We start from the raw sequence: 25,931 nt of genomic DNA, 5'->3' as shown, positions 1-25,931 counted from the left end.
AAACAGGAAAACCTCATTATTTGGCATTCAATCAACCAGAAACTCAAACAAGTGACAAAAAAAGGAAATAAATATAAAAATGAATGAAGTTTTAAATAAAAGTTTAAATTATAAAAGTAAAGGCTCTCCAAAGCAACACACGACCCCTTAGTGAAGATGGAAAAAGTTTCAATAAATTGGCGTCACCCAGGATGAAGAGCTGGCCGAATCCACTTGGGCAACTCTCCCAAAGTATCTCCCTATCCTTGCAGAGTAAGAGTCTTTATTTTTGCTGGAATATTAAGCTTTATCTGTAAACTTGGGGGAGGGAGGAGGTTAATTATGACAATGGCACATTTAGTGTAGCATCTAGGACAATGCTGTTGCAGTGCTCATGAATGGGGTTCAAATTTAAAGGAAGGTGTGCTAAGGATCTAACCAGAACATTTGCGTGGAAGTGAGTCAGGTTGCGTCGAGGCCCTGACCATGATATTGCCGTGGAGGTGAGTTGGGTTGAGCTGAGGGCCTGACTAGGACACCAGGCTGAAGAACCAGTTGATGCTGCTCACTGCTTGGGTGATTCTCCCTGTGTTTCCCTATCCCTGCCTAGTAAGAGTCTATATCTATATTAGCATTATATTAAGTAATGCTTTATAAACTTGGGGGAAGGGGGGGGTGGGTTAATTATGACGGCAGCACAGTTAGCTTAGTGGCTAGCGCAACACTGTTACAGTGCCAGCATCCGGGATTTTAATTTAAATTTACATTTTGAGTGTAATGGGAATTATTTGATTAAAATGAACTTTGCATAATTAAAGAATACAATACTTATTTCAAAATTAGATTTTGTACTGTCTTTTAAACAGTATTTGTAATGCAGGTATATTAGTTGGGCATTGTGAGAGTGAGTCTCAGTCTACTGGATAATTTACATCTTGCCATCCGTGATCCCTGTAGGTGCCAGATAATGGAGGTTTTACTGTATAACCTAAGCTTTAGGCCTTAGCCCTTTGGCAAAATATGAGCGAAAAGTGGGTAGGTGCAGAATAAAAAGGTGGGGGGGGGGGTATCATCTGGTTAGAGAGTGCCCAGATGGGAATATAAGGTGGAACAGTTCAGTGTAGGAACTGGCCCTTTGGCCTTGTGTCTCCACCAAAAGTGATGCCAAAATGAAATAAAAACTCTGTTGCTTGCACTACTCCAGACAACCTGCCACTCTTGTGTGTAAAATGAACACCACTTTCCCTGTGCCTCTCCTTTTCACTCTCCCTTCCTCCCCTCCCACCTCTCCCCAACCTTCAAGCATGTCCTCTAGTGAGCCATTTTAGCCTGGGGAAAAGATTTTGACTGGGCACCCTATCTGTAAGTTCCAGGAGATTATTCCCATTTCCTGGAATGCATGCTGTGTAAGGACCCCCTTTTCATTTTCCTGGAACATCCGCAGTGTAAACTCCACTCCAGACATTATGGGACCAAACTCAGGTGAAACTATATTGTGTACTGTAATTTTCTTAGTATATTTGTAATTTTTTTTTAGTGCTGCCCACTGTTCCAGCAGTCCACTGCCTGCTCTCTCATTGCCACATACCATTGTGGGGAGTTTCAGGGGGAGATTGATAGATATTTAATTAGTCGAGGTATCAAGAGATATGGGGAAAAGGCTGGAATTTGGAACTGGATGTGAGAACAATTTATCTCTGGGTGAATTTGTGGACCAGACTCAATGGGTCAAATGGCCTACTTCTGTTCCTTTATCTTGTGATCTCTCCTGCAACCTGCTCTTTCCTAGCGGTCTGCTGCCTACTCTCTCCCGTAGGCCTCTGTTCCAGCTGTCTGCTGCCTGCTCTCTGTTGCTGAACCCTAACTATAGCCCTAACCATTTAGGTGTGAACAAAAGGTCACCCACTATGCAGACAATAAACTTACCGCAGGACAAACCAAAATGCACAACTGATTCCCTCTGTTAGAAACAGGCACAGGGTAATGAAAGCTGGGCCAACCAAAAGTGGCAGTTTATAGTGACACGGAACCTCTGAGAGAGACCAGTGAAATCAAAAGGGATCATTATCCTGCTGCTCGCATATTGACAAACTAACCTGAACCCTAACCCTAGATTTGACATTAGATCTGCCAGATTGTGAAGCCAATCACAAAGATTTGATACTAGCAAACTGGTCTGTAGGTTTTCCTCTTTGAACAGTCTGAATCCCACTGCCCTGCTCCCCCACCAAAAGTCCACCACAAACCCCCAACGATAGGTAGTGGTGATTAGTAAGGGATTACTCAAGGTGATATGTGAGTGGAATGAAAAAGATTGAAATCCATTTTTTTCTATCAATACGTAGATTTTCCCATGCTCTTTTATGTGTGTTTGTGTATGTTTTATTAAATTGTGCACATTTTTCCCGTGCGCTTTCATATTGTGCGCATGTGCTTTATTTCAACGCTCTTCTCTTAATTGTAGTGTTTTAATAAAAGTAACGTTTGAAAACCCTTGTGTCCAGACTCATCTCTCATGGACTGGAAACTTTCTTAACACAACAATGATCAGAGCGGGAACCGACAGCATTACTGTTGTCGTTACTCACCATTATCACCCAAATTTCAACCTGGCATATAAAATGGGGGAATATTTTTGGGCCATTTTTTGGGGAAAAACAAGTGGGTCTAACATACTATCAAATACGGTATGTTATACGCAACCTGAGACACAAATGGCGACACTGTTGAGTTACATGCCCCGCCCTTTTTGTTCGCGGTATGCTATCTAAAATCGTGGACAGAAACAAAGATTTGCAGTCTTGGTTGTTCCTGTGTGAATGACCAATGCCGGCATGTCAGAGACTCTTCATAATGGTAAAATCCCGCAAAGTCTGTGTAATAAATTGTGTGTCTTCCATGATTTTATAAACCTCTTATCAAATCCTCGAGCCTCTGACGTTCCCGAGAAAACAACCAAAGTTTGTCCAACCTCTCTCCATAGCTCGTGCCTTCTATTCCAGGCAACATCCTGATGAATCTCTTCTGAACCCTTTCTAAAGCCTTACATCCTTCTGATGTAGTATATGAGCTGCTTTTCCTAGACAGTGAGCATTGATGGTGAGGGGGATATGTTGGATAGCCTGAGCCATGTTGACATCCTTTTGCAGTTTCTCAGAGTCTTGGGCGGAGCAGTTCCTGACCTACGCAAGGATGCTCCCTGACTGGATGCATTTGATGATGCATCTGTAGAAGTTGTTATGGGATGCTGGTGACATGCTACATTTCCTCAGGTTTCTTAGGAAGTAGAGGTACTACTGTGGTTTCTTCCCTGTTGCATTGATGTGGGTAGACCAAGACAAGTCATTGGAGAATGTTACTCCAAAGAACTTGAAGCTGGCTGCTATCTCCAACTCAGTGTTGGTTTGGCTTGGTGTGAATAGTGTTTCTGTCTTCTGTACAAATGCATCAAAATGTAAAATACTGCCTCTCTTTTCACTTACAGGTACAACAAAACAGCCCGGGAATGGACTCATAAATATGCAATGTGATACCTGATACCTTGGAGTTCAAATATCTTGCATCATAGCTGGAATAAACTTTTAAATGACGGATTTATGATTTTTCTATTTGGCTGCCCCCTTGTAAGATCACATTTTTCATACCCCTCTACCCGTCACTTAACTACTGTCCTCTCCTTGTCCCTCCTGCCTCAATTCATATGCTCATGTGAGAAGGCAGTTTAGTACTCTGTGCTTGGTAAAACCACTCTGGATTTCCAATATAGTTTCATCAATCATCTGAAATTTTGACCTCCTTTATATATGGAGCATATGTTAAGTGACCGATGCCTTCATAATAACTTGGTTATGAGATTAAAACAATTCCTCACTGAAATGCGTGCTGATTTTTTTTTTAACCTGAAATAAAATGAGTCAAATTCATTATTCAAAGATTGCTGCATTAAAGGGACAGCATCCTCCCCACCCCCATATAAAATGGCATTCAAGTCCATTTACTTTGTGCTCATAACTTCGTTATGGATGGTGGATTGGTTCAGAACTTAATAGTATCAGGATTAATTAAAATATATGCTGTATTTTATGCATGTTAATAAAAAGGAATGATAAGGTTTTTGTTGGTTTTGCGCAGAATAGAAATGGAAGATTCTGCCTCAATCTTCCCAAGTGAACAAATTTAAATCATCTTTAAAATTTACAGTACTGTTTTTTTAAAAGTGTGTTTTTACCACACTTATATGGCACTGAATTATTATTCTCACCTTCCGGTAGACTGATCTTCTAATAGCTTGTATTCATTGGGTTTTTCTTTTAATTAAGTTCCATAAACCAATGTTTGAGTAGCCTGAATAAATGGTGTATAACCTTTTGAGGTATAGCTATGTTGAAGTGATAATATAGTTATTTATGAAAACTGGGGTGCATCCTCAGTCTAGTTGTATTGAAACAGTTTTGCCAAACAATTCAGGCTATTGGTTTTGAATGCTTTATACTCTGTCTTGTTTCTTGGAGCTCTATTCTGCATTGTGTTTGTTCCTGTTTAAGAATACAATTTTTTTTTTGTTGTTGAAATTTTAAACAAAAATGGAGTTCCAGAAATTGTCAGCTCTCGGTTTCCTACCAGAGTTTGGATTCAGGTGTAGTTTAAACAGTGTGCAACATACAGTCTTCTGCTGCTATGAACTATTTTATATACTTGCTCAGAGCTATTTTGTGGGATTGTTGCAAATGTTTGCATCTGGTCTTATTGAGAGTCTGGCTCTTTATTGTTAAATAAGAATTTGGATATTGGAAGCCAGAAATTAATTTGAAATGAATTTATCCCATTCTTAAACATAATCATTCACTTTTTCCAATTTTATGTTTACAATCCAAAGATCTGTGATTTTATTTGAGAGGAAGAAGGAAGAGAATTATGAAAATCATACTTCTGCTTCAATTTTCAGTCCTTTCATTGTGCAGATATTGGTATAAGAATTTGGAACATGATTTTTTTTTATAAACTGTAAATCTCAAAGTCGTAATTAAAATGGTACCATAGGAAAAGTGTCAGACTGTCCAGAATGAAAAAAAATTAGATTTTACTTTCAAACAATTTAGATCTTCAGCCTCAATTTCTGGAGGTTTAACTTGCATGTCTGATCTTATTTCTGTTCTAGCAATTGCTGTCTGTGTAACCTAAGCCTAATCCACAGTTTTTGAAATTTTATTTAATTCTGCACTAATGTTGATATTTTAACACATGGGGGTGGAAGACTCTTTAGAGGGGTTGTGGTAGATAATTGGATGGATACATTGGCTGTAGAATTTGTATCATATGCTCTTAATATAGTCAGAAAGGGATCAGAACAAAGATGTGACCATAGGCCAGTATTTAATTACACCTATTCACATGATAAGTGGATTTTACTCTTGTTTTGGATGTGTACTGCACATTTTTCTGGTTGTTTAGCCAGTTACTGATGTTGATCAAACTTCAGTGATGACTATGGTGACAAAGCTAGGGAAGAATGGGGAAGTGTGCTGATCAATTTCATATCATCTCTGCTCTTTGCGTATGCAATATTGCTTGGCCAAGAGGTTATTTGAGTCTATCTGGAAAGTTGTTTTTAAAAATTCACCTGGAAGGGCAAGGTATAATTGTGTAAACCTATCTCCTCAAATCCTTTAAGGTCTAGGGAATTTTTTGTATATATAGTTGTTTAGATCAGGCCCTTTGCAAGAACAAGTGCTGTTCAGTGTTGGACTGCTGGAACACTGGTCAGCCTATAAACCAGGAGCATTTGGAGTGCAGGTGGTAGATATACTTTATGTTCACTCCCATCAGGACTACAGTGGTTGGAATGGGATGGATGGTGAAAAGGTTCTACACAGTATTGACATCATGAAATAGCACGTTTAGCCTGACATTAATGAGAGGATGTTTATGATTTAAAGTGGAACTCAGTTGTCATACTTAAAAACTGTGGGTGTTATTTGCAATATAAAATGGTGAAAGTTTTTCACACTGAATGAAGGGGTTAGCTTGAAGCAAAATAGTTAAAATTATTAATAATAGCTGTGTGACAGAACCTGTTCAATCAACTGTAGATTAAGCATGTACATCAAAATCATTTAGCCATCAACATAAGGCTTCCAACTGTAAACCTATTAAAGGAGAACTATTTGTTGTATGCCTTTATAATTTTGTTAATAACCTGAGGACGTCAACGTTTAAAAGTGGAATGATCAACAATATTTGCTTTCTGTTTTTAAGTCTGCATTCTTCAGGTGACCAGGGAATGCTGAAAAATAATCAGGATGGGTAGCATCAGATAAATGTGGTTAATTTTTGAGGTAACTCCAGAGGTGTTTCAGACCTGAAACAGTAACTTTACAGCATCCACTTTTTTTTAAACAGTTCACACCACATCTCTGTCCCACCACTGATCTCTGTATTTCCTTTCCTTCAACATCTAAGTTACTTGCCTTGTCCAATGTTTACAACTGTGAAACATTACAAGTTGCTGCACAGGTTGTTGTCACTTTCTCAGGCAATTTTAGGAGGCAATGAATTGGAATAATCCCATGCATCTTAAAAAATACATCTCTTCCAGTCATTTTTTAAAAACAGAGGTAATAAAAGATTAAATGAGAAATTAATTAATTAGAACCGGGTTTCCCCAAATAAATTGTGCTATTAACTTGCTCTTATCTGGTTTCAGGATAGTTGCCTTTCCTCATTTCCCCACACCAAAGTAAAAATCATGATGTTGAAGAACTGTTGTCCTTCTTGTACAATCTGTAATGCAGGCCTGGCCTTGATCTCGTGGTAAGGATTATAGAAGTTAATATATATAAGAATGAAAGTTATAAAAGCAAGAGTTGGCCATCTGGCCTGTCATGCTTCTCCGCTATTTAATTTGGCTGATCTGGCCATGGGCTCAACATGCATTTACCTGCCTTTTCCCCAGAATCTTTAATCCTCTGATGCAAAAATCTCTGGTTTGAACATCTGTAATGAGGCAGCCTCTACTGTTTCCTTGAACAGAGAAGTCTATAGGTTCACTGCTCTGAGAAGCACTTCCTCATCTCCATCCTGAATCTGATTCCCCTGAATCTTGAGATGATGTCACCTGATTTTGTTCTCACCAGTGCAAACAACATTCCTGCCTCGATCCCTTTTCATAATTCCAGCAAATATAGCGCCAAATGGCTCCATCTTTCCTCACAGGCTGACTCCCTTATCTGAGGAATCAACCTGGTTAGCCACCTCCAAAGCCAGATCTTTCTTAGTACTCCAGGTGCTGTTTCACCAGTACCCTGTACAGTTGTAGCAGAACCGACCTGTGCTTAAATTCAATTCCTCCCCTCCAGCAATGAAGGCCAACATTCCATTTGCTGCCTTGATAACTTTTGCATATGCAAACCAACCTTTTGCAATTCATGAAGCACTCCAAAGTCCCTCTACACAATGGCATGCTGCATTTTTAGCTATTTAATAATCTGAACTTTTTTTTCTTCTAAAATGGTTGACTTTGGATTTACCAATTTAGTCCTTTAGCTGTCATACTTTCCCATTCACATAACCTATATTTGCAGATTATCCACATCCTCTATGTAACTTGTTCATGGGTGATTGTTGAGACCTTTAGGGCTGTGCTATCTTGGATATGGATCTACTCCTTGTACCCTTGAGTGTTTTCCTTGTTTAATACTGCTTTCTCTGGGAATTACGAATGTTTTCAATAAACTTTTAAGGTGGTATCTTACAGATCATAATGTACAGTATAATAACTTTCTGTTTACTTTAAATAAAATTCCTTTGTAGTAAATATCCAGTCTGAATTTGTTCAGACCAAGCCATATTTGAAATATTTGTGTATTCAATGCAATTTTAAAAGGTGTCTAAACTGCATTGTGGAAGTATAAAAAGTGTGCATGAAACCTTGTAGCATGGGAATCCTGCATGAGCATTTGAATCTTAATTTTTTTTGGACCCATGGATATTTGGGCTGGAGATACAAAAATGTTTAATGTGACCTCATGAAATGATTATAGTAGCAGAGGGGTGTTTATTTATCTTGTGTATGCTGATGCAGTGATAATGTATATTCATTTTAAAGATCAATAGAAACTAATTTTGTATATTTGTTTTGCAAAGTTATTTTGTACCATAATAAAATGTGACAAAATCAGGTCTCAACTGGTTCACATCCATTTTATATATCTACTCGACCATTGATCCTGTTTGACAATTTTTAGTTTCAAGGAGGAAGATGCAAGTCAAGCCAAATTCATTAAACAACTGGAATAATGTTTTGTATCTCTGTCCATTATACAACAAAGAAAACTTATGGAGATATTACACATTCATGTGCATCTGCTATCCGCACTGTAATTGTATTCTATTACAGAGTATCTCGGATTGTGATTTGATTTTCTTACTTCAGAAGGTGACGTGCTCTGGCCATAGCCTATTCAGTAACAGAACGCTTATTAACATAATGTTCACTACCAGAAGCTGTGTAGAATTGAGGTGTCATTTGTCCTTTGATCAAGGATGTTTTAAATCTGGCCACTTCTTGTGACTGTGCTGAATACAAACACTGTTCAAATCTCAGTTAAACAAGAAAGTTTGCAGATGCTGGGGTTGATTGCAATGCTCAAAAGTGCTGGAGGAAACTGAGCAGGTCGCACCGTGTCAATAAGAGGTAAAAGGTAAGCACTGAATATGCCTGGGATTGTCTGATCTCGGAAGCTAAGCAGGCACACAGGACTGGTCAGTACTTGGAGGGGAGACCACCTAGGAACACCAAGTGCTGCAGGTTTCTGTGAGGGGCACTGGACAAAGTGGTGACTCTTTACTTTATGGTAGACAAAAGTTAAAGAATTCCATGTATGTTACATTCTAAATGTAGTATGTGACATTGGAACCTTTACTTTTACTGTCATTAATTCAGTCCTCTATTACCCGCACACCTGCCCTGGTTCCTCCCAAGTCTCAACAAGGATAGAGTTCCACTCGTCCCTCCCTACCACCCTGTTAGACTCCACATCTGAGATATCCTCTGCAATTTTTGCCACCTACAACAGGATTCTCCTTCCCTGTTTTCTGTAGGAATTGGTCCCTCCAACACTCCCTTGCCCACTCATCACTTCCCACTAATTGCCCTATTGGTACCTACCATTGTGACTGCAATAAATGCTATACTTGTACCTACACCTCTTCCCTCACCACTCTGGGTGCCAAACAGTTCTTCCAAATGAAGCAACACTGGTGAATTATAGTATCATCTATGCATCTGGTGTTCCTGATTTGGCCTCCTCTACCTTGAGAAATTGGATGAAGACTGGGAGATCATTTCATTGAGTACCTGTTGCCACACCAAGGACCTTCTAGTGGCCAACCATTTTAATTTCACATGCCATTGCCATACTGCCAAATCAAGTCCACCTGCACATTAAAGGAATAGCACCTATTCCATCTTGGTGGTCTGCAACCAGGTGGCATTAATATCAACTTCCAATTTCTGGAAACCCTCTCCCTGGCCTTTTCTCCGGCTCCTCGGCTATCAGAGAGCTACCTTTCACCTTCAGTCCTCTTTCCCCATCACTTCTCAGCTTCTTTCTCTTCTACCCTCTCACCTGTATCAAACTGTTTGCCTGTACTCTTCTCACTGCCCTCCTCTCCCTTCCCTGGTAATTTATTCCTGTATCTACCAATTTTTCCTTATTCCCGACAAAGGGCTCAGGCCCTGAAATGGAAGTTACCGTGTATGTCCTATGGCTACTGTGTGTATTGCAATGTTCCATTTGTGTTTGGGTACCACTCCCTAGTTCTTCCTCTGCTCTACTGATTAATGCATTGGTGCTATCTCCTGTATCTGCATTCACATCAATGCCAACTTAAATTTACCAGAACTTTCTGACACATCATCGTGGATGCTAGCACAAACCTACGTACGAGCAGGAGTATGTCCCTTTCCATCCTGACTCTTGTAAAAATGCCATCTCTTACAAATCCCCCACTTCCCAGGATGAGGCCTTCCAACACCAGGACATCAAATGTCCTCTTTCTTTATTTAACACATGAAGATTTCCTTGACTCTCATCTTTTTCTTGAACTCCACCTCTTTCATCCCTTCCCCTTCAAGGCCGAACAAGGACAGAGTAAAGTCGTTTATTGTCACCTGATTGCACATATACAATCTGATGAAACTGCATTCTCCAGTCCTCAGTGCAAAACATGCACACAACCAGACATAACACAAATACAGATAGATAATACATATGCAGAACAAAATTTCATATATACAAATAAATGTTTCATGAATATGAGTCTTGGATGATTAGTGTGAGCAGTTCCTTTGGTCATTCAGCATTCTCAATGCCCATGGGAAGATGTTCCTCAGCCTAGTGCTAGCTCTAATATTCCTGTATCTCTTTCCAGATAGACAAGTTCCTCTGGTTCTCATTTTCCACCCCACCAACTTCTATCTGAGACTATCCTTGGACATTTCAGCAGAATCTCACTACCAACCACATCTTTCCCTCTGCTCCTATCTGCCTTTGTAGGGATGTCTCTGAGATTGGCTGCTCCACTTTTCCTTCTCTCACCCTTCCATCCCCTAAGGCACTTCCAGCCATAACTGCAGAAATTGCAAGCCTTTCCCCTATATTTCCCTTCCATCCAAGGCCATGGACAGACCTTCTTGCTGAGGCAAAGCCTTGCGTGGACATCAATTCCAAACTAATCTACTGCATTATGTGCATTCAACATGCATGCTGAACATTGGTAAGAGCAAACACAGACTTGGTGACTGATTTACTATACACCTGTGTTCTATCTATGGGTCTAAATTTGAACTTCCTGTAGCCAACCATTTAAACCCCTCTAAAACTCTGTTCTCAGCCTCATAAAGTCAGGTTGAGGCCAAATGTAAATTGGAGGAACAACACATCATATTCCTCCTTGTCAGCCCTAAACCATGAACTTTGAGTTTTAAGTTTGGGGTGATCTGATTCCATTTTCTTTACCTACTCCTAAACTTTTTTTTTTCTACTCCCCACTGTTAACCCCCCCCCCCCATTCTTTTTCTCCACTCATCTTGTCTTCTGTCTAATTACCTCAGGGATCTTCAGTTCATTCCCCACTTCCCTCATGTCTTGATAAAGGGTCCAAATGGAGGACTTTCAAAGGGATTGTCACAATGCTCAACAGAAATATATTCCAGTTATAAACAAACATTGACTGACCATAGATGCTGTCTGACCTACTGATTCTGTCCAGTAACTGCTCAAGAGACATTGGCATTTGGCAGGCAGACACTGAGGACATGAAATTGCCTGTCTGGGTTCTTCCATTGGAAATGTTGACTCCGCTGCCAGAGGGCTCCAGTGCAAGTATGATATAGTGGTCTTTTCAGAAATGTGGTTGCAGGGTGGAGAGGATTGGGAATTAAATATTCAAGGATATCAGGTGATAAGGGAGCTGGGATAGTGGTTTATTAAGGATGAGATCAGGGCAATTGTGAGAGATGAATGAAGAACTAAGGAGCAAAATGTTGAGTCCATTTGGGAGAGATTAGGAATAGTAAAGGGAAAAAAAAATCACTGGTGGGAGTTGTTTATAGGCCACCCAATTATAACAATACAGCAGCACAGGCAATAAACCAAGAAATGTCGGAGGCATGTAAGGATGAAACAGTTATTGTGGAGGACTTTAACATGCAGATAGATTGGGTGAATCAGTTTGGTCAAGGTAACCTTGAGGAGGACTTCATAGAATGCATATGGGATGGGTTTCTTGAACAGCATGTTACTGAACCTACAAGGGAACATGCTATCTTGGATCTGGTCCTGTGCAATGAGACGGGTAAAATTAACAATCTTGTAGTTGAGGATCTTGGAAAAAATTATCACGGTATGATCGAGTTTATCATACAAATGGAGGGCACAATAATGATTTAAAACAATGTGTTAAGCTTAAACAAGGGGGTGAGAGTTGGTGAGGGTAGACTGGGAAAGCAGGCTATATGGAGGAACAGTGGAGGACTTTCAAAGGGATTGTCGCAATGCTCAACAAATATATTCCAGTTAAAAGTAAAGAGAGCAAGGATGGGGACCGCCAGCCTTGGATGGATTTGAAATGTATTGTCCAAGTCCATACATGACAATACAGACAAACCTGAGATTTCTTTTTCCTGCAGGCATAGCAAAACTATCGCTAATTGCTAGTGCAAAAAATAAACTGTACACAGTAAATAAATGAGCTGTAAACAGATAACGAATGTAAAAAAAAAACTGCTATACAGAGAGAACAAAAGAAAATCAATAAAGTACACAAGTAAGAGTCCTTAAATGAGTCTCCGATTGAGTTTGTCTTTGAGGAATCTGATGGTGGAGGGATAGCAGCTGTTTCTGAACCTAGTGGCACGAGCCTTGTGGCACCTATACCGCTTTGTGCTGGGTGGTGTGGGCCTTTGATGACTGCTGCTGCCTTCCAATGGCAGCGTTCCCTGTAGATGTACTCAATAATGGGGAGGGTTTTGCATGTAAAGTCCTGGGCCGTGTTCACTACCTTTTGAAGGGCTTTATGCTCAGGGGTATTGCTGTTCCCATACCAAACCATAATGCAGCCGGTCATCCCACTTTCCACCACACCTCTTTTAAAATTTGTCAGGGATTCTGGTGTCATACCAAACCTCTGAAAACACCTGAGGAATAGAGGCAGTGACGTGCTTTTTTCATGATGCCACTGATGTGTTGGGTCCAGGAAGGATCCTCTGAGATGGTGACTTCCAAGAACCTAAATTGCTCACCCTCTCCATTTCTGATTTCCCCAATGGTCACTAATTGTATACCTCTGACTTTCCTTTCCTGAAGTCAAAAATGAGCTCCTTCGTTTTGGTGACATTGAGTGAAAAGTTGTTGGTGCACCATTCAGCCAAGTTTTCAATCTCCATCCTGTATGTTGACTCATCCCTTTCCTTTATACAACCCAATACTGTGGTATTGTCAGCAAATTTGTAGATGGTGTTATTGTCGTATCGAGCCACACAGTTGTAGGTGTAAAGTGAGTAGAGCAGGGGGCTAAGTACACAGCCCTGTGATGCTCTGGTGCTAATGGAGATGATGGAGGAGACATTCATACCAACCTTCATTGATTGTGGTTTGGAGATGAGGAAATCCATGATCCAATTACACAGTGGAGTGTTAACTCCCAGGTCTTGGGAGTTTGCTGATCAGTTTTGAGGGGATGATGGTGTTAAATGCTGAACTGTAGTCGATAAAGATGTATTCATCTTTGGTGTCCATGTGTTCCAAGGCTTTGTGTAGCGCCAGTGATTATGGTATTTGCCATAGACTTGTTTCTATGATCAGCGAACTGGAATGGATCCATATCACTGCTCAGACAGGAGCTGATGTGCTTCATTACCAGCCTTTCAAAACACTTCATCGCTGTTGACGCAAGTGCTATTGGTTGATAGTTGTTAAGGCAGATTACTACTTGGGCACAGGTATGACTGACAACTGTTTAAAACAGGTGGGTACCATGCCCTGCTGGAGTGAGATGTTGAAAATATCTGTGAATACCTTGGTAAATTGGTAAGCACATATCTTTAATACTCGGCTGGTACTCCATCTGGGCCGGATGCTTTCCTCGGATTCACTCTCCTGAAGGCACATCATCCTTATACGGACAGAATGGGATCATGAGGGGACATGGGGGTGAGGAGGGGTGGTTCACTGTCATCAAATTGGGTGGAGAAGGCATTGAGTTCCTCTGGGAGAGAAGCTTTGTTATCTGCTACTTTGCCGGATTTGGTTTTGTAACAGGTTATAGTACTTAGGCCCTGCCACAGCTGTCGGGTATCCCTTGTTTCCATTTTCATCCAGAATCTCCACTTTGGCCAGGTTATAATTCAGGAGATCAAGGAAGGCATCATAAAAGCTCATGTGTTCAAAGTCGCCATGAGCAGTGGGAAACTAGCATATTGGAAAAACTTTCAGAAGTAACAAAGAACCATGAAGCAAGCAATAAAGAAAGAGAAGGTAGACTATGAGAAAAGATTAGCAAAAATATAAAATGAACAGTAAAAATTTTTATATTTATATAAAGCTGAAAAGGGTGGCTAAAGTGAAGATTGGACTCTTGCAAGATGAGAAGGGAGAATTGATATTGGATAATGAGAAAATGGCTGAGGCGTTGAATGATTATTCACAGTTGAAGACATGACGAACATGCCAAAGACAGATATTGTGAGGACCTAGATATAATAGCTCTCACTAAAAGGTCACACTCAGAAAACTTAAGGGTCTAAAAATGAAAAAATCCCCTGGTTCTGTGGAATGCATCCCAGGGTACTGAATGAAATGGCAGAAGTCATAGTCAAGGCTTTGGTGATATGCTCAGGTCCCGATGAACTGAAAGACAGTGAATGTAACACAACTATTCAAAAAAGGATGTAGGCAAAAAGCAGGGAACAATTGGCCAGTTAGTTTAATGTTTTCTGTAGTGGGGAAAATGCTTGAGGCTATCATTGAACAAGTAGCCAGGCATCTGGAGCAAGATGGATCCATCAGGCAGACTCAGCATGGATTCAGCAAAAGCAGGTACTGTTTGACAAATTTAATGGAGTTCTTTACGAATATAATAAGGGAACAGATGAATGTTGTTTTCCTAGATTTCAGAAAGCATTTGATAATTGCCACATAAAAGACTACACAGAAGAATGCATGGAATTAGGGGTGATGTATGAGTATGGATAGAGGATTGGTTAGCAGAGACTTGAGGTGCAGGGGTGTGTTTCTGGTTGATTGGTAATCAGTGGTGAGTAGGGTGTCACAGGGGTCAGTGCTAGGCCCGCAATTGTTCATGATATAAATAAACAATTTGGAAGAGGGGAGAGAGTGTCGTGTATCTAAATTGACACTGAATTGAGTGAAAAACCAAATTGTGCAGAGGATAAGGAGAGTCTGCAGAGATATAGAAAGGTTGAGTGAGTGGGTAAGGCTTTGGCAGATGGAGTACAATGTTGATGTGAGGTTATCCACTTTTGAAGGAAAATTGGAAGATCAAAATATTATTTACACGGCAAGCAATTGCAGCATGTTGACGTGCAGAACTTTGGAGTGCTTGTGTATGAATCACAAAAGGTGGGTTTGCAGATGTAGTAGGCTATCATGAACGTAAATGGAATGTTGGCCTTCATTGCTAGAGGGATTGAATTTAAGAGCAGGGAAGTTATGATGCAAGTAAAACACGAAAGTCTGCAGACACCGTGACTGAAGTAAAAACAAAATGCTGGAGAAACTCAGCAGGTCAATGATAAAATTGCATAACTGGCATTTTGGCCTTGAGCCCTTCTTCCAGGTATGGAAAAATGTTGCAGGGGAAGGGGGGAGGGATGGTTGCAAAGGCAGGAGGTAATAGGTGGAGAAGGGAGGGAGGGCACAGCAGTAAGCAAGGGGAGGAGGAATGGGTAGGTGAATAGAGAGGGAATGGGATGGTGAGCTGATAGGGGGAAGGGAAAAGAGAGGGAAAGGAGAGCAGTTTAGCAGAAACCAGAAAAGTCAGTTAATGCTATTCGGCTGGAGAGTGCCCAGACAAAAATCAGGTGTTGTTTGTCCAACTTACGGGTAGTCTTGGTAGGATAGTACATGAGATCATGGACAGACATGTCAGTATGTGAGTGTGATGCAGAACTGAATGGTTGGCCACTGGGAGGTCCCTGTTATGCAACTGTACAAAGTATTGGTGAGACCGCATCTGTGTAGTTCTGGTCTCCTTACTTGAGGAAGCAGGTAGTGGTTTTGGAGGTGGTGCAGAGGAGGTTCATCAGGTTGATTCCAGGGATGAAGGGTTTGGCCAATGAGAAAAGATTCAGTTATCTGGGATTATACTTGCTGGAATTTACTGGCCTCCTTGGGGTGCTTTCCTACTGAAGCAGGGTGGTGGTCTCCATGTTATGGTACCGGTTGGCCACCATGGTCCCATCTGCTGTCTTTGCCACAAGAACTCAGAGGAAGTTGGTGGACTTCTTTTGGGGCAACACGAAACACTGGGTCTCTGCAGTGGTTCTGAGTTTGAGTCAATTGAAAGAGGGCAGACACTCACTGGTCTGTGTGTGTGTGTGTGTGAGAGAGAGAGTACACAGCTGGCAGCCCTCCACCTTAGGAGATTCCTATATGCTGAGCAGCCTCCCAGGTGGCATCTGCTAGCCACGCACTTTCATGAGGGCATGTGGCTACCTCTGGCAGGAGTCAGCCGTGTTGCTCTGCAAAGGTTGCCCAGTTATTACCGGGACTTACTGAAAGACTGGAACATGGTTGCCTCTGGCCAAGACTCTCTCCCCCCCCCACCACCCCCTACCCCCCACCCCACCAGCGGGGAGTAGTAACCCAGCTGCAAGTCCAGAGTTGCTCATTGGACCCAGGCCCCAGTGTCTCACCCAGGAACCTGCCCTGTACCATCTCTCGTCAACGCCCACGGTGCCATTCTGAGTGGCAGGGAGGAGGTTCTTGTATGGATTACTGCTCCGCACCTTCCACTTCCTTGCCCTAGTCCACTGCCCAGACACGCCCTGGTGCTTGGCATTGCCACCTGCCAATCAGGGGTGACCCCAGTGGCAGTCACTCTCTGCAGGGATCCACTGAGGACATGGCGTGGAGACTATTACATCAGACGGTGCCCTGCAACAAGTATTTGAGTCGGTACACGGATCTCCCAGCTGCATGCTACTTTTGTGGGCTGGAGGAGACCATGTACCACATGTACATTGGGTGTGCAAAGTTGCAGCCCTTCTTCGCCTTTCTGAAGAGGCTGCTCCTCGCATTTTGGTTGCACTTTAGCCCTACTCTCTTTGTCTTTGGCCACCTATTAAGGAAGGGAGGGGGATCTCCTGGTGGCCTTGCACCTGGGCCTAGCCAAACAGTCCATCCATGGCTCATGGAAGCGAGCTGCTCAGGGCTCCAACAGCAAAGAAGCGCTGGACATCTTCGGGGGTACATTTGTGCCCAGGTGTCATTGGAAAGGGAGCATGCATTGTCCACAGGAGCCATGGAGGGGTTTCGGGGCGCTGGGGATGTGTACGTCATCCTTGACAGGGATGGAAATATTTTAGTAGAACTGTATAGTTGTCTTGTGTTTCATGTCTTGTAGTTTGATTACTTGGATGTATTTGTGCGATGATGGATTTGTGAAGTAAAGTTGATGTTGAATAAAAAAGTGTGAGAGGGGTGGTACTGAAGGATCACGGCGGGAATGAGGGAGCGCCGCGCGGAGGGAGGGGCAGGGTGAGGGAGCGCCGCGTGGAGGGAGGGGCGGGGGGAGGGAGCACCGCGCGGAGGGAGAAGGTGACATACCTCGGCCACCAGCATTTATCTCAGCCACGCACTCTTGGGATTTTTCTAACATTGAGTGACGACGCGCAGGCGCGTTGGAGTGGTCACGCGGTCGGCGATGGCGCCGCGAAGTCTGAGCCGAGTGCTCCCGTTGGTGCTCGCTACCGCCGCCCTGTCCCGCGGGATTGTCACCGGGGTGTGTGCGCCACTGCTTCCATTAAGCGGAGGCTGCTGGGAGATCCGCAACGAGAACGGCAGCGTGCGCGCGTCCGCGACCGTTCCCGGGACTGTCCATAGTGCTCTGCTCAGCAGTGGCGTCATCTGGGTGAGGCCCTGGTGCTGGGGTTAGGGTGGTGGATGGACACTGCAACCCATCGGCGGTGGGGAATGAACAGTTTGGGGCGTTGGGAAGGGAATGGGGGGGGGGAGGAGGAACAGGTCTAAGGCGGGGAATGGGTTGGGTGGGTGAACAGCTTTGGGGGTGGGGAGTGATCAACACTGGGGGTGGGTGTGGTGGGAATGGGTTAGGGTGAACAACATTGATGGTGGGGGATGTGGTGAGGAGTGACCAACAGTTGGGGAGAGGTGAACATTTTTTTTTACAAATTTTAATAATTAATTAAAAATAAGTTGTTCAATAAAAATACAATTAAAAACATGGTGAACAGCCCTTGATGTGGGGAATGGGTTGGGGGTGAACAGCATGATGGGGAATGGATGGGGGTGAATAGCTTTAGGGGTGGGGAGAAACTTGTGATGCTCATGAGAGTGAGGATTGACCAACACTGGGGTTTGAGGAAGTGTGAAGTGATCAGCATTGTGGTATATCGTGGTGAGGACTTGCAAGGAAGGGTACATGTGACAAGCTAGGGAGAAAGCTCCAGGGTTTGGGGAGCAGGACTGAAGACAACTCTGGAGTTGTCAAGGTGTCATAAAGTGCCTGAGGTGTGTCCATTTGGATAGCACTCAGCTCTGAGTCACTAGGGCATTTCAAATTGCCTTGTAAAACAGGCAGTTCCCAAGATTAAAGACCCATGTACTGGGCTATTTGAAAGGGCCAAAACAGGCAAGTCCGTTCAAAATCTACCCGGGTGTCAGACCTACCTCGGAGGTGGTCAGGGATCCAATAAAACTTGCCCTTGTGTCCTCTGCCTTACCCAGTTACTCTGGAACTTTAAACAGAAAGGGAACAGGGCTGTGGCTATGTGATGTGTCATTCACCATGTCATCACAGGGGTGGATTTCCTCTTAGATTGTCAGGTTGGCAGTTTAACAGGTAGGTTGCAAGAGGCAGTGCAGGATGTGACTCAGCAAATGTTATGGCACAATGTACCATGCATTTCTGCTCCAAATTTTAAAAAATTCACTTGACCTTTGGATTATTTAAATGTGTTTTTTCTATCATCTTGCTATGGGAACATTCCTCCTAACTCCTCTCCAAAGCCTTTTAGGCAAAGTGGAATACTGTACCCCAGTGGTTCTCAACTTTTTTCTTTCCACTCACATACCACTGTAAGTATTCCCTATGCCATGGATGCTCTGTGATTAGTAAGGGATTACTTACGGTGCTATGTGGGTGGAAAGAAAAAGTTTGAAAACTATCGTTTTAATCGTGCCTAATTGACTTGTTATGTGCACAGTTTCATAACTCCAAAGAAAATGGGCCAATGACAATTTTTCTCAAGCAAAATATTTCATTAACAATTGGGTCGAGAGCAGTGATTCTCAACCTTCCCTTCCCTTTCACATACAACCTTAAGCAATCCCTTACTAATCATAGAACACTTATGGCATAGGGATTACTTAAAGCGGTATGTGAGTGGAAAGAAAAAGGTTGCGAACCCCTGCTCTACCCTTACCTGTGTGAGTGTAGTTCTGGAAACTCTTAGTGTCTTAGTCCAATCCAGGTCAAAGCAATTTGCTTGATTATCTGCCGCTTCTAACAAATTAATTCTACCTACAGTATAGTGGCACTCAGACAAATTCTGACAGTCCCCAAACCTGTAACCTATTTTTCCATAAACCACCAAGGAAACCAGCCACAAGGCCTGGATCTCTCCAAGTGCATACCCTTGCCCTGGAAGTGTTTGAGTGTTTCATCACCACAATGTAAATCCTGGGAATCTCCCAACAGCACTGTGGAAATACGTCCATCAGAAGGAGAATTTCAGTAGTTCAAGGAAGTGGCTCACCACCTTCTTGAAGACAGTCAGGGATGGCTTCAGGGTGCTGAGCTGAACATTGGAAATGCTTACTCTTGTAAAATCATGCCTCAGTGGGTGGACTCTTGCCATTGAGGGAGTACGTTGGGAATCCTGACTCATTCCCAGATACAGACATGACATATTGTGTAGTACTGTGGTAGCACTGTAACCAAAGATCATCCCTTAGTGAATATGATAAACCAAGACCACATTGTAATTATATATCTTATCACAACAGGGTTAAGAAAAATAATTTAATTGAAGAAAATTAAAGACTTAATAAGATGAAAGTGTTTACCAATTTCTTTAATAGGAAGGATTTAATAGGAAGGATAAATTGTGTAAAGATGAATATTTTTCGGGGGGGGGAGTCACGTGATGGAGTAGTGGCCGGACAGTGAACTCCAGCCCTCTCCAGAAAAGTCAAAAAAAACAAAGGAAAACACAAAGGCACAGAAATAAAAGTTAAAGAAAAGTGAGTATAAAGGTGGAAAGAAGATGGCGACAAAAAAAGAAAAATCGAAATCAACGGTAAGAAGAGAGGAAGAGAAGACAACGGAGGAAGAAGGAGAAGGCCTTACCTGTTCGAAGAGGCCCACGGTGGAGAGAGAAACCCGCTCCCTCAGGTCGGTAGAAAGTGGACTACAAAAATGGCTCGTTGAGCCGAGTAAAAGTGCGCAACCACGCATGCGCGAGGAGTCGCTCATGCGCGGTGCGCATGAAAAAAAACACACCGACAGGAGGGTGACCAGCTGGGGAGTTGATCTCCACAGCCGGCAACGACAGCTGCAGAACACCTGCAGCAAGAAGAGAACACAGAAGACAATGAAAACAAGAAAGAAGAGAAGAAAAGGGCAACAAAGAAACAACAGATGGCCAACCCAGAGGAAGAGGAAGAGGAAGAGTAGAGTGAAATAGAAGAAGAAGGGAAAGGCAAGATAAAGGATATACTTTCTCTTATTAAAGAATACATGGAGTCATTTAAAGAATGGCAAACACAGGAATTTAATGATTTAAGAAGAAGAATAAACAACACAGAAGAGAAAATGAGTAAAATAGATATGACCTTAACAGAAATGGGAAAGAAAATGGACAAGATGGAAGAGCGGGAAGCAGCAGTAGAAATGGAGGTAGAGGACTTAAAAAAGATATTAGAGGAATCTAATAAAAAAGTTATAGAGACACAAGAACTGTTAGCTCAGAAAATAGATATAATGGAAAATTATAACAGAAGAAATAACATAAAGATAGTGGGCCTTAAGGAAGATGAAAAAGGCAAGAATATGAGAGAGTTTATAAAAGATTGGATCCCTAGGATCCTAGGATGTCCAGAACTACAGCAAGAAATGGAAATAGAAAGGGCACATAGAGCATTAGCCTTTAAACCACAACCACAACAAAAACCAAGATCTATTTTAGTAAAATTCCTAAGATATACTACAAGAGAAAAGGTACTGGAGAAGACAATGGAAAAAGTAAGAGAGGGCAACAAGCCACTGGAATACAAAGGGCAAAAAATCTTAATTTATCCAGATATAAGTTTTGAACTCCTAAAGAAGAGAAAGGAGTTCAATACAGCAAAGGCGATTTTATGGAAGAAAGGGAATAAATTTATACTAAAGCATCCAGCGGTATTGAAAATATTTATTCCAGGACAACAAAACAGACTATTCTCGGATCCAGAGGAAGCATGAAAATTTGCAGAACAATTACAAAATAGACTGAGGGATGAAGACGTGTAATGAGAGTAAAAATGACCACGATTTATATGTATGTGGGTAAAGAGGTATAAGTGTGTATATGTATAATGTGCATACGTGAATGTATCCGTATTTAGAGAAAAATATAGATAGTATAGACAAGAATTAATAAGGGAAGGAAATGGAATAGAGGGAATAAGGAGGGAACTAAAAGAGTGACCTTTGTTACATATGAAAAGTGAAATCTTTTCTGGGGGGAGCTGGGTGGGGAGGAGTTGCGGTCACTGCAAAATCAGCTGACGCTTGCGAGTGAATTCGCAAACCCAAATGGAGAGGGGAGATGTGGTTGTCCGACAAAGGATAAAGGACAACTCAGGAGGGGAAGGGGAGATTGGGGCTAAAGAAATTTTAAATAGGAGAATAAGGAAAATGTTTGATGTTTTAGGAATGTTGTCTTATAAAGGGTTTAAAATAAGAAAACAGAAATGGAAAAGGAGGAAAGGTAATGATGGAAAAACGGAAAGGGAAGATAAACAAAGTATAAAATGGCTACGTTGAACTATATGACTTTAAATATTAATGGAATACATAACCAAATTAAAAAGAAGAAACTGCTAAATTTACTGAAAAAAGAAAAAATTGATATAGCATTTGTGCAAGAAACACACTTAACTGAATTGGAGCACAAGAAATTAAAGAGAGATTGGGTAGGACATGTAACAGCAGCATCGTATAATTCAAAAGCAAGAGGAGTGGCTATATTAATTAGTAAAAATATGCCATTTAAAATAGAAGAGGAAATAATAGATCCAGCAGGGAGATATGTAATGATAAAATGTCAGATATATTCGGAGTTTTGGAATCTACTCAATGTATATTCACCTAACGAAGAAGATCAAAAGTTTATGCAAGATATCTTTTTGAAGGTAGCAAATACGCAAGGGAACATATTAATAGGAGGAGATTTCAACCTGAATTTGGATTCAAATATGGATAAAACTGGGAAAAAAATTAACAGAAAGAACAAAGTAACCAAATTTATAATTAAATCAATGGAAGAAATGCAACTTTTGGATATATGGAGGAAACAACACCCAAAAGAAAAGGAATATTCATATTACTCGGCTAGACATAAAACATGCTCAAGAATAGACCTATTTTTGTTATCAGCTAGTATGCAAGATAGAGTAAGAAAAACAGAATATAAAGCTAGAATACTATCGGACCATTCACCTTAATATTGACAGTAAAGCTAGAGGACATCCCTCCAAGAATGTATAGATGGAGATTAAACCCCATGTTACTTAAAAGGCAGGATTTTAGAGAATTTATTGAAAAACAAATAAAAATGTATTTTGAAATAAATACGGAATCAGTGGAAGATAAGTTTATACTATGGGACGCAATGAAAGCATTCATTAGAGGGCAAATAATAAGTTATGTAACCAAGATGAAGAAGGACTATAATCAGGAAACAGAGCAGTTGGAAAGGGAAATAGTAAACATAGAAAAAAAATTAGCAATGAAGGAAGATACAACAAAAAGAAGAGAATTGGCGGATAAAAAAATTAAATATGAAACATTACAAACATATAAGGTAGAGAAAAATATAATGAAGACAAAACAGAAATATTATGAACTGCGTGAAAAAACGCACAAAATCCTAGCATGGCAGCTTAAGACAGAACAAGCTAAGAAAATGGTATTGGCATCAAGGAAAAAAGACAAACAAATTACATATAATCCAGAAGAAATTAAGGAAAACTTTATAGAATTCTATGAACAATTATACCGAACTGAAAACGAAGGGAAAGAAGGGAAATTAGATGAATTTCTGACTAAAATTGAACTACCAAAACTACAAATAGAGGAACAAAATAAATTAACAGAACCATTTGGAATAGTAGAAATACAAGAGATAATAAAAAAATTACCAAATAATAAGACACCAGGAGAGGATGGATTCCCAATAGAATTCTACAAAACATTTAAAGACTTATTAATTCCGCCCCTCCTGGATGTAATCAAACAGATTGATGAAACACAAAGCTTACCAGATTCATGTAAAACAGCAATAATTACAATAATACTAAAGCAAGGGAAAGATCCACTCTCACCAGCGTCATATAGACCAATATCTTTATTAAACACAGATTATAAGATAATAGCTAAACTATTAGCAAACAGATTAGCAGAGCATGTACCAAAAATGGTAAATTTAGACCAAACTGTATTTATCAAAAAAAGACGCACAACAGACAATATTTGTAAATTTATTAACTTAATTCATGCAGTAGAAGGAAATAAAGCACCTACAGTAGCAGTTGCTTTAGACGCAGAGAAGGCCTTTGACAGAGTAGAATGAATTATTTGTTCAAAGTATTGCAAAAATTCAGTTTACCGGAGAAGTATATTAATTGGATTAAAGCATTATATAAGGGACCGTTAGCGAAAGTGACAGTAAATGGACATGCATCAAAGCAATTTAACTTAAGCAGGTCAACGCGGCAGGGATGCCCACTATCACCGTTATTGTTTGCGTTAGCTATAGAACCACTAGCAGAATTGATAAAAATAGATAATATAAAAGGAATAAAAATAAAAGACAAGGAATATAAAATCAGACTTTTTGCGGATGATGTTATAGTGTACTTAACAGAACCAGAACTATCAATAAAAGAATTATATAAGAAATTGAAGGAATATGGAGAAGTGTCGGGTTATAAGATAAATGTAAATAAAAGTGAAGCAATGCCTATGAATAATGCGGATTTCTCAAAATTTAAGAAGGAATCTCCATTTAGATGGCAAATGCAGGCAATAAGATACCTAGGTGTACAAATAAACAAAAATCTCGGCCAACTATATAAACTCAATTATTATCCACTAATGAAAAAATTACAGGACGATTTAGAGCATTGGAAAGATTTACCACTAACACTAATAGGAAGGGTAAACTGTATTAAAATGAACATTTTTCCAAGGATGTTATACTTATTTCAGGCATTGCCAATACAACTAACAGAAAAATTCTTCAAGGAGTTGAAGAAAATAATAAGGAAATTTTTATGGAGAGGGGGGGAAACCGAGGATAGCACTAGATAAATTAACAGAATGGTATAAACAAGGAGGCTTACAACTGCCAAACTTTAAAAATTATTATAGAGCCGCACAATTAAGATACCTATCAGATTTTTATCAAACAAGGGAAAAACCAGACTGGACGAGATTAGAATTAGATAAAATAGGGGAAAAGATACCTGAACACATATTATATAAATGGGATGAAAAATTGGTACAACATAGAAGTTCTCCAGTATTACATCATCTCCTCAATATTTGGAAGAAGATTCATGCAGAAAGAAATAAAACAAATTATCAATTACCAAAACTAATATTGACACAAAACAAGTTACTCCCTTTTACTATAGATAACCTTTCCTTTAGAGAATGGGAAAAAAAAGGGATTAAAAGAATAGAAAATTGTTTTTCAGGAAATAGATTCTTATCCTTTGAACAAATGAAAGATAAGTACAATATAACTCAAGATACAGCGCTGGCATATTACCAATTGAGATCCTACTTGAAGGATAAATTAGGAAGCAGTTTGAGTTTGCCAGAGGGAAGTAACCTTGAATATGTGATTACAGATACAATGATAATCAAAAGATTTATAACAAATATGTATATTAAACTGCAAGAAAAGGAGAATGAGGAAACAAATGGTAAAACTAAACAAAAATGGGAACAAGATTTAAATATAAAGATAAAAAAGGAAACATGGGAGAAATTATGTTCTGGAACGATGAGAAATACAATAAATACGAGGCTACGTATGATACAATATAACTGGATACACAGACTGTACATTACACCTCAAAAGTTAAATAAATGGGACCCAACAGTATCTGATAGATGTTTTCGATGTAAAAAAGAAATGGGAACAACAATTCATGCAATCTGGACATGTGAGAAAGTAGAAAAATTTTGGGAAGATCTCAATCAGATATTAAATAAAATAACAGAAAACAATATACCAAAGAATCCAGAGATCTTTCTCCTAAGTAACATAAAAAACAAAGAATTTGGAATTGATTTGGAGGATGCACAAAAAAGATTTGTTAAGATAGCTCTAGCCGTCGCAAAAAAATGTATTATGTCAACCTGGAAATTGGAAGATAATTTGAAAATACAACAATGGTATATAGAAATGAATAAATGTATTCCATTAGAAAAAATAACATATAGTTTAAGAAATAATATTGAAATATTCAAACAAATATGGGAGCCTTACATTAAATACAATAGCGAAAACCTACCGGGGACAATCATTACCTAAGTTGATGGAAGGAGAAGGAAAGAAAAGAATGGACTCAGTAGAATTTCTGGTGTATTTTTGTTGAGTGACAACATTGTCTGACTGGTTTAATGTATCCTAGATTGTATATCTTAAATGGATGGGTGGGGGGGGTGGGTTGGGAGGAGGGAGGGGGGGGAGAAAATGTCACTGTATGTGTGTGAAAAGGAAAAAGTGTGTATCATGACTAATGTGATTTAAGAAAAAAAATGTATTTAAAAAAAAAATTTAAAAAAAGATGAATATTTTTCCTAGAATACAATACCTATTCCAATCATTACCAATTTTTGTAGCAATGTTTTTTTCAAGATTTAAATAAAAATATTAAAATTTATTTGGTGAGATCAAATGCCTAGGATGGCAT

The 25,931-nt window shown here is 40.3% G+C and overlaps 2 protein-coding genes and 1 long non-coding RNA gene across 7 annotated transcripts in view; 2 read left to right on the top strand and 1 right to left on the bottom strand.

Moving 5' to 3' along the window:
• Positions 1 to 8,155, top strand: part of LOC138757929 (ubiquitin-conjugating enzyme E2 D2-like) — a 47,399-nt gene extending 39,244 nt beyond the window's left edge. For all 3 annotated transcript variants that reach the window (XR_011353996.1, XM_069926081.1, XM_069926082.1), the window contains one exon: positions 3,464 to 8,155. Coding sequence is in view for 2 of the 3 variants with exons in the window: in XM_069926081.1 (XP_069782182.1) it covers positions 3,464 to 3,509 (46 nt within the window). In the remaining variant the exon portion in view is untranslated. The remainder of the gene's footprint in view (positions 1 to 3,463) is intronic.
• Positions 1 to 18,470, bottom strand: part of LOC138757930 (uncharacterized) — a 28,255-nt gene extending 9,785 nt beyond the window's left edge. The window contains exon 1 of the long non-coding RNA XR_011353997.1: positions 18,411 to 18,470. This is a non-coding gene — a long non-coding RNA (uncharacterized lncRNA). The remainder of the gene's footprint in view (positions 1 to 18,410) is intronic.
• manba (mannosidase, beta A, lysosomal) overlaps positions 17,409 to 25,931 on the top strand; it is a 131,896-nt gene continuing 123,373 nt past the window's right edge. For all 3 annotated transcript variants that reach the window (XM_069926077.1, XM_069926076.1, XM_069926079.1), the window contains exon 1: positions 17,409 to 17,631. In XM_069926077.1, coding sequence (XP_069782178.1) covers positions 17,425 to 17,631 — 207 coding nt within the window. In that variant the 5' untranslated portion in view covers positions 17,409 to 17,424. The remainder of the gene's footprint in view (positions 17,632 to 25,931) is intronic.

Source organism: Narcine bancroftii, chromosome 3 (genome assembly GCF_036971445.1).
Source record: "Narcine bancroftii isolate sNarBan1 chromosome 3, sNarBan1.hap1, whole genome shotgun sequence".
Lineage (NCBI taxonomy): Eukaryota > Metazoa > Chordata > Chondrichthyes > Torpediniformes > Narcinidae > Narcine > Narcine bancroftii.
Note: the sequence above shows the minus strand (reverse complement) of the source record. Positions and strands in the feature narration are given on the sequence as shown.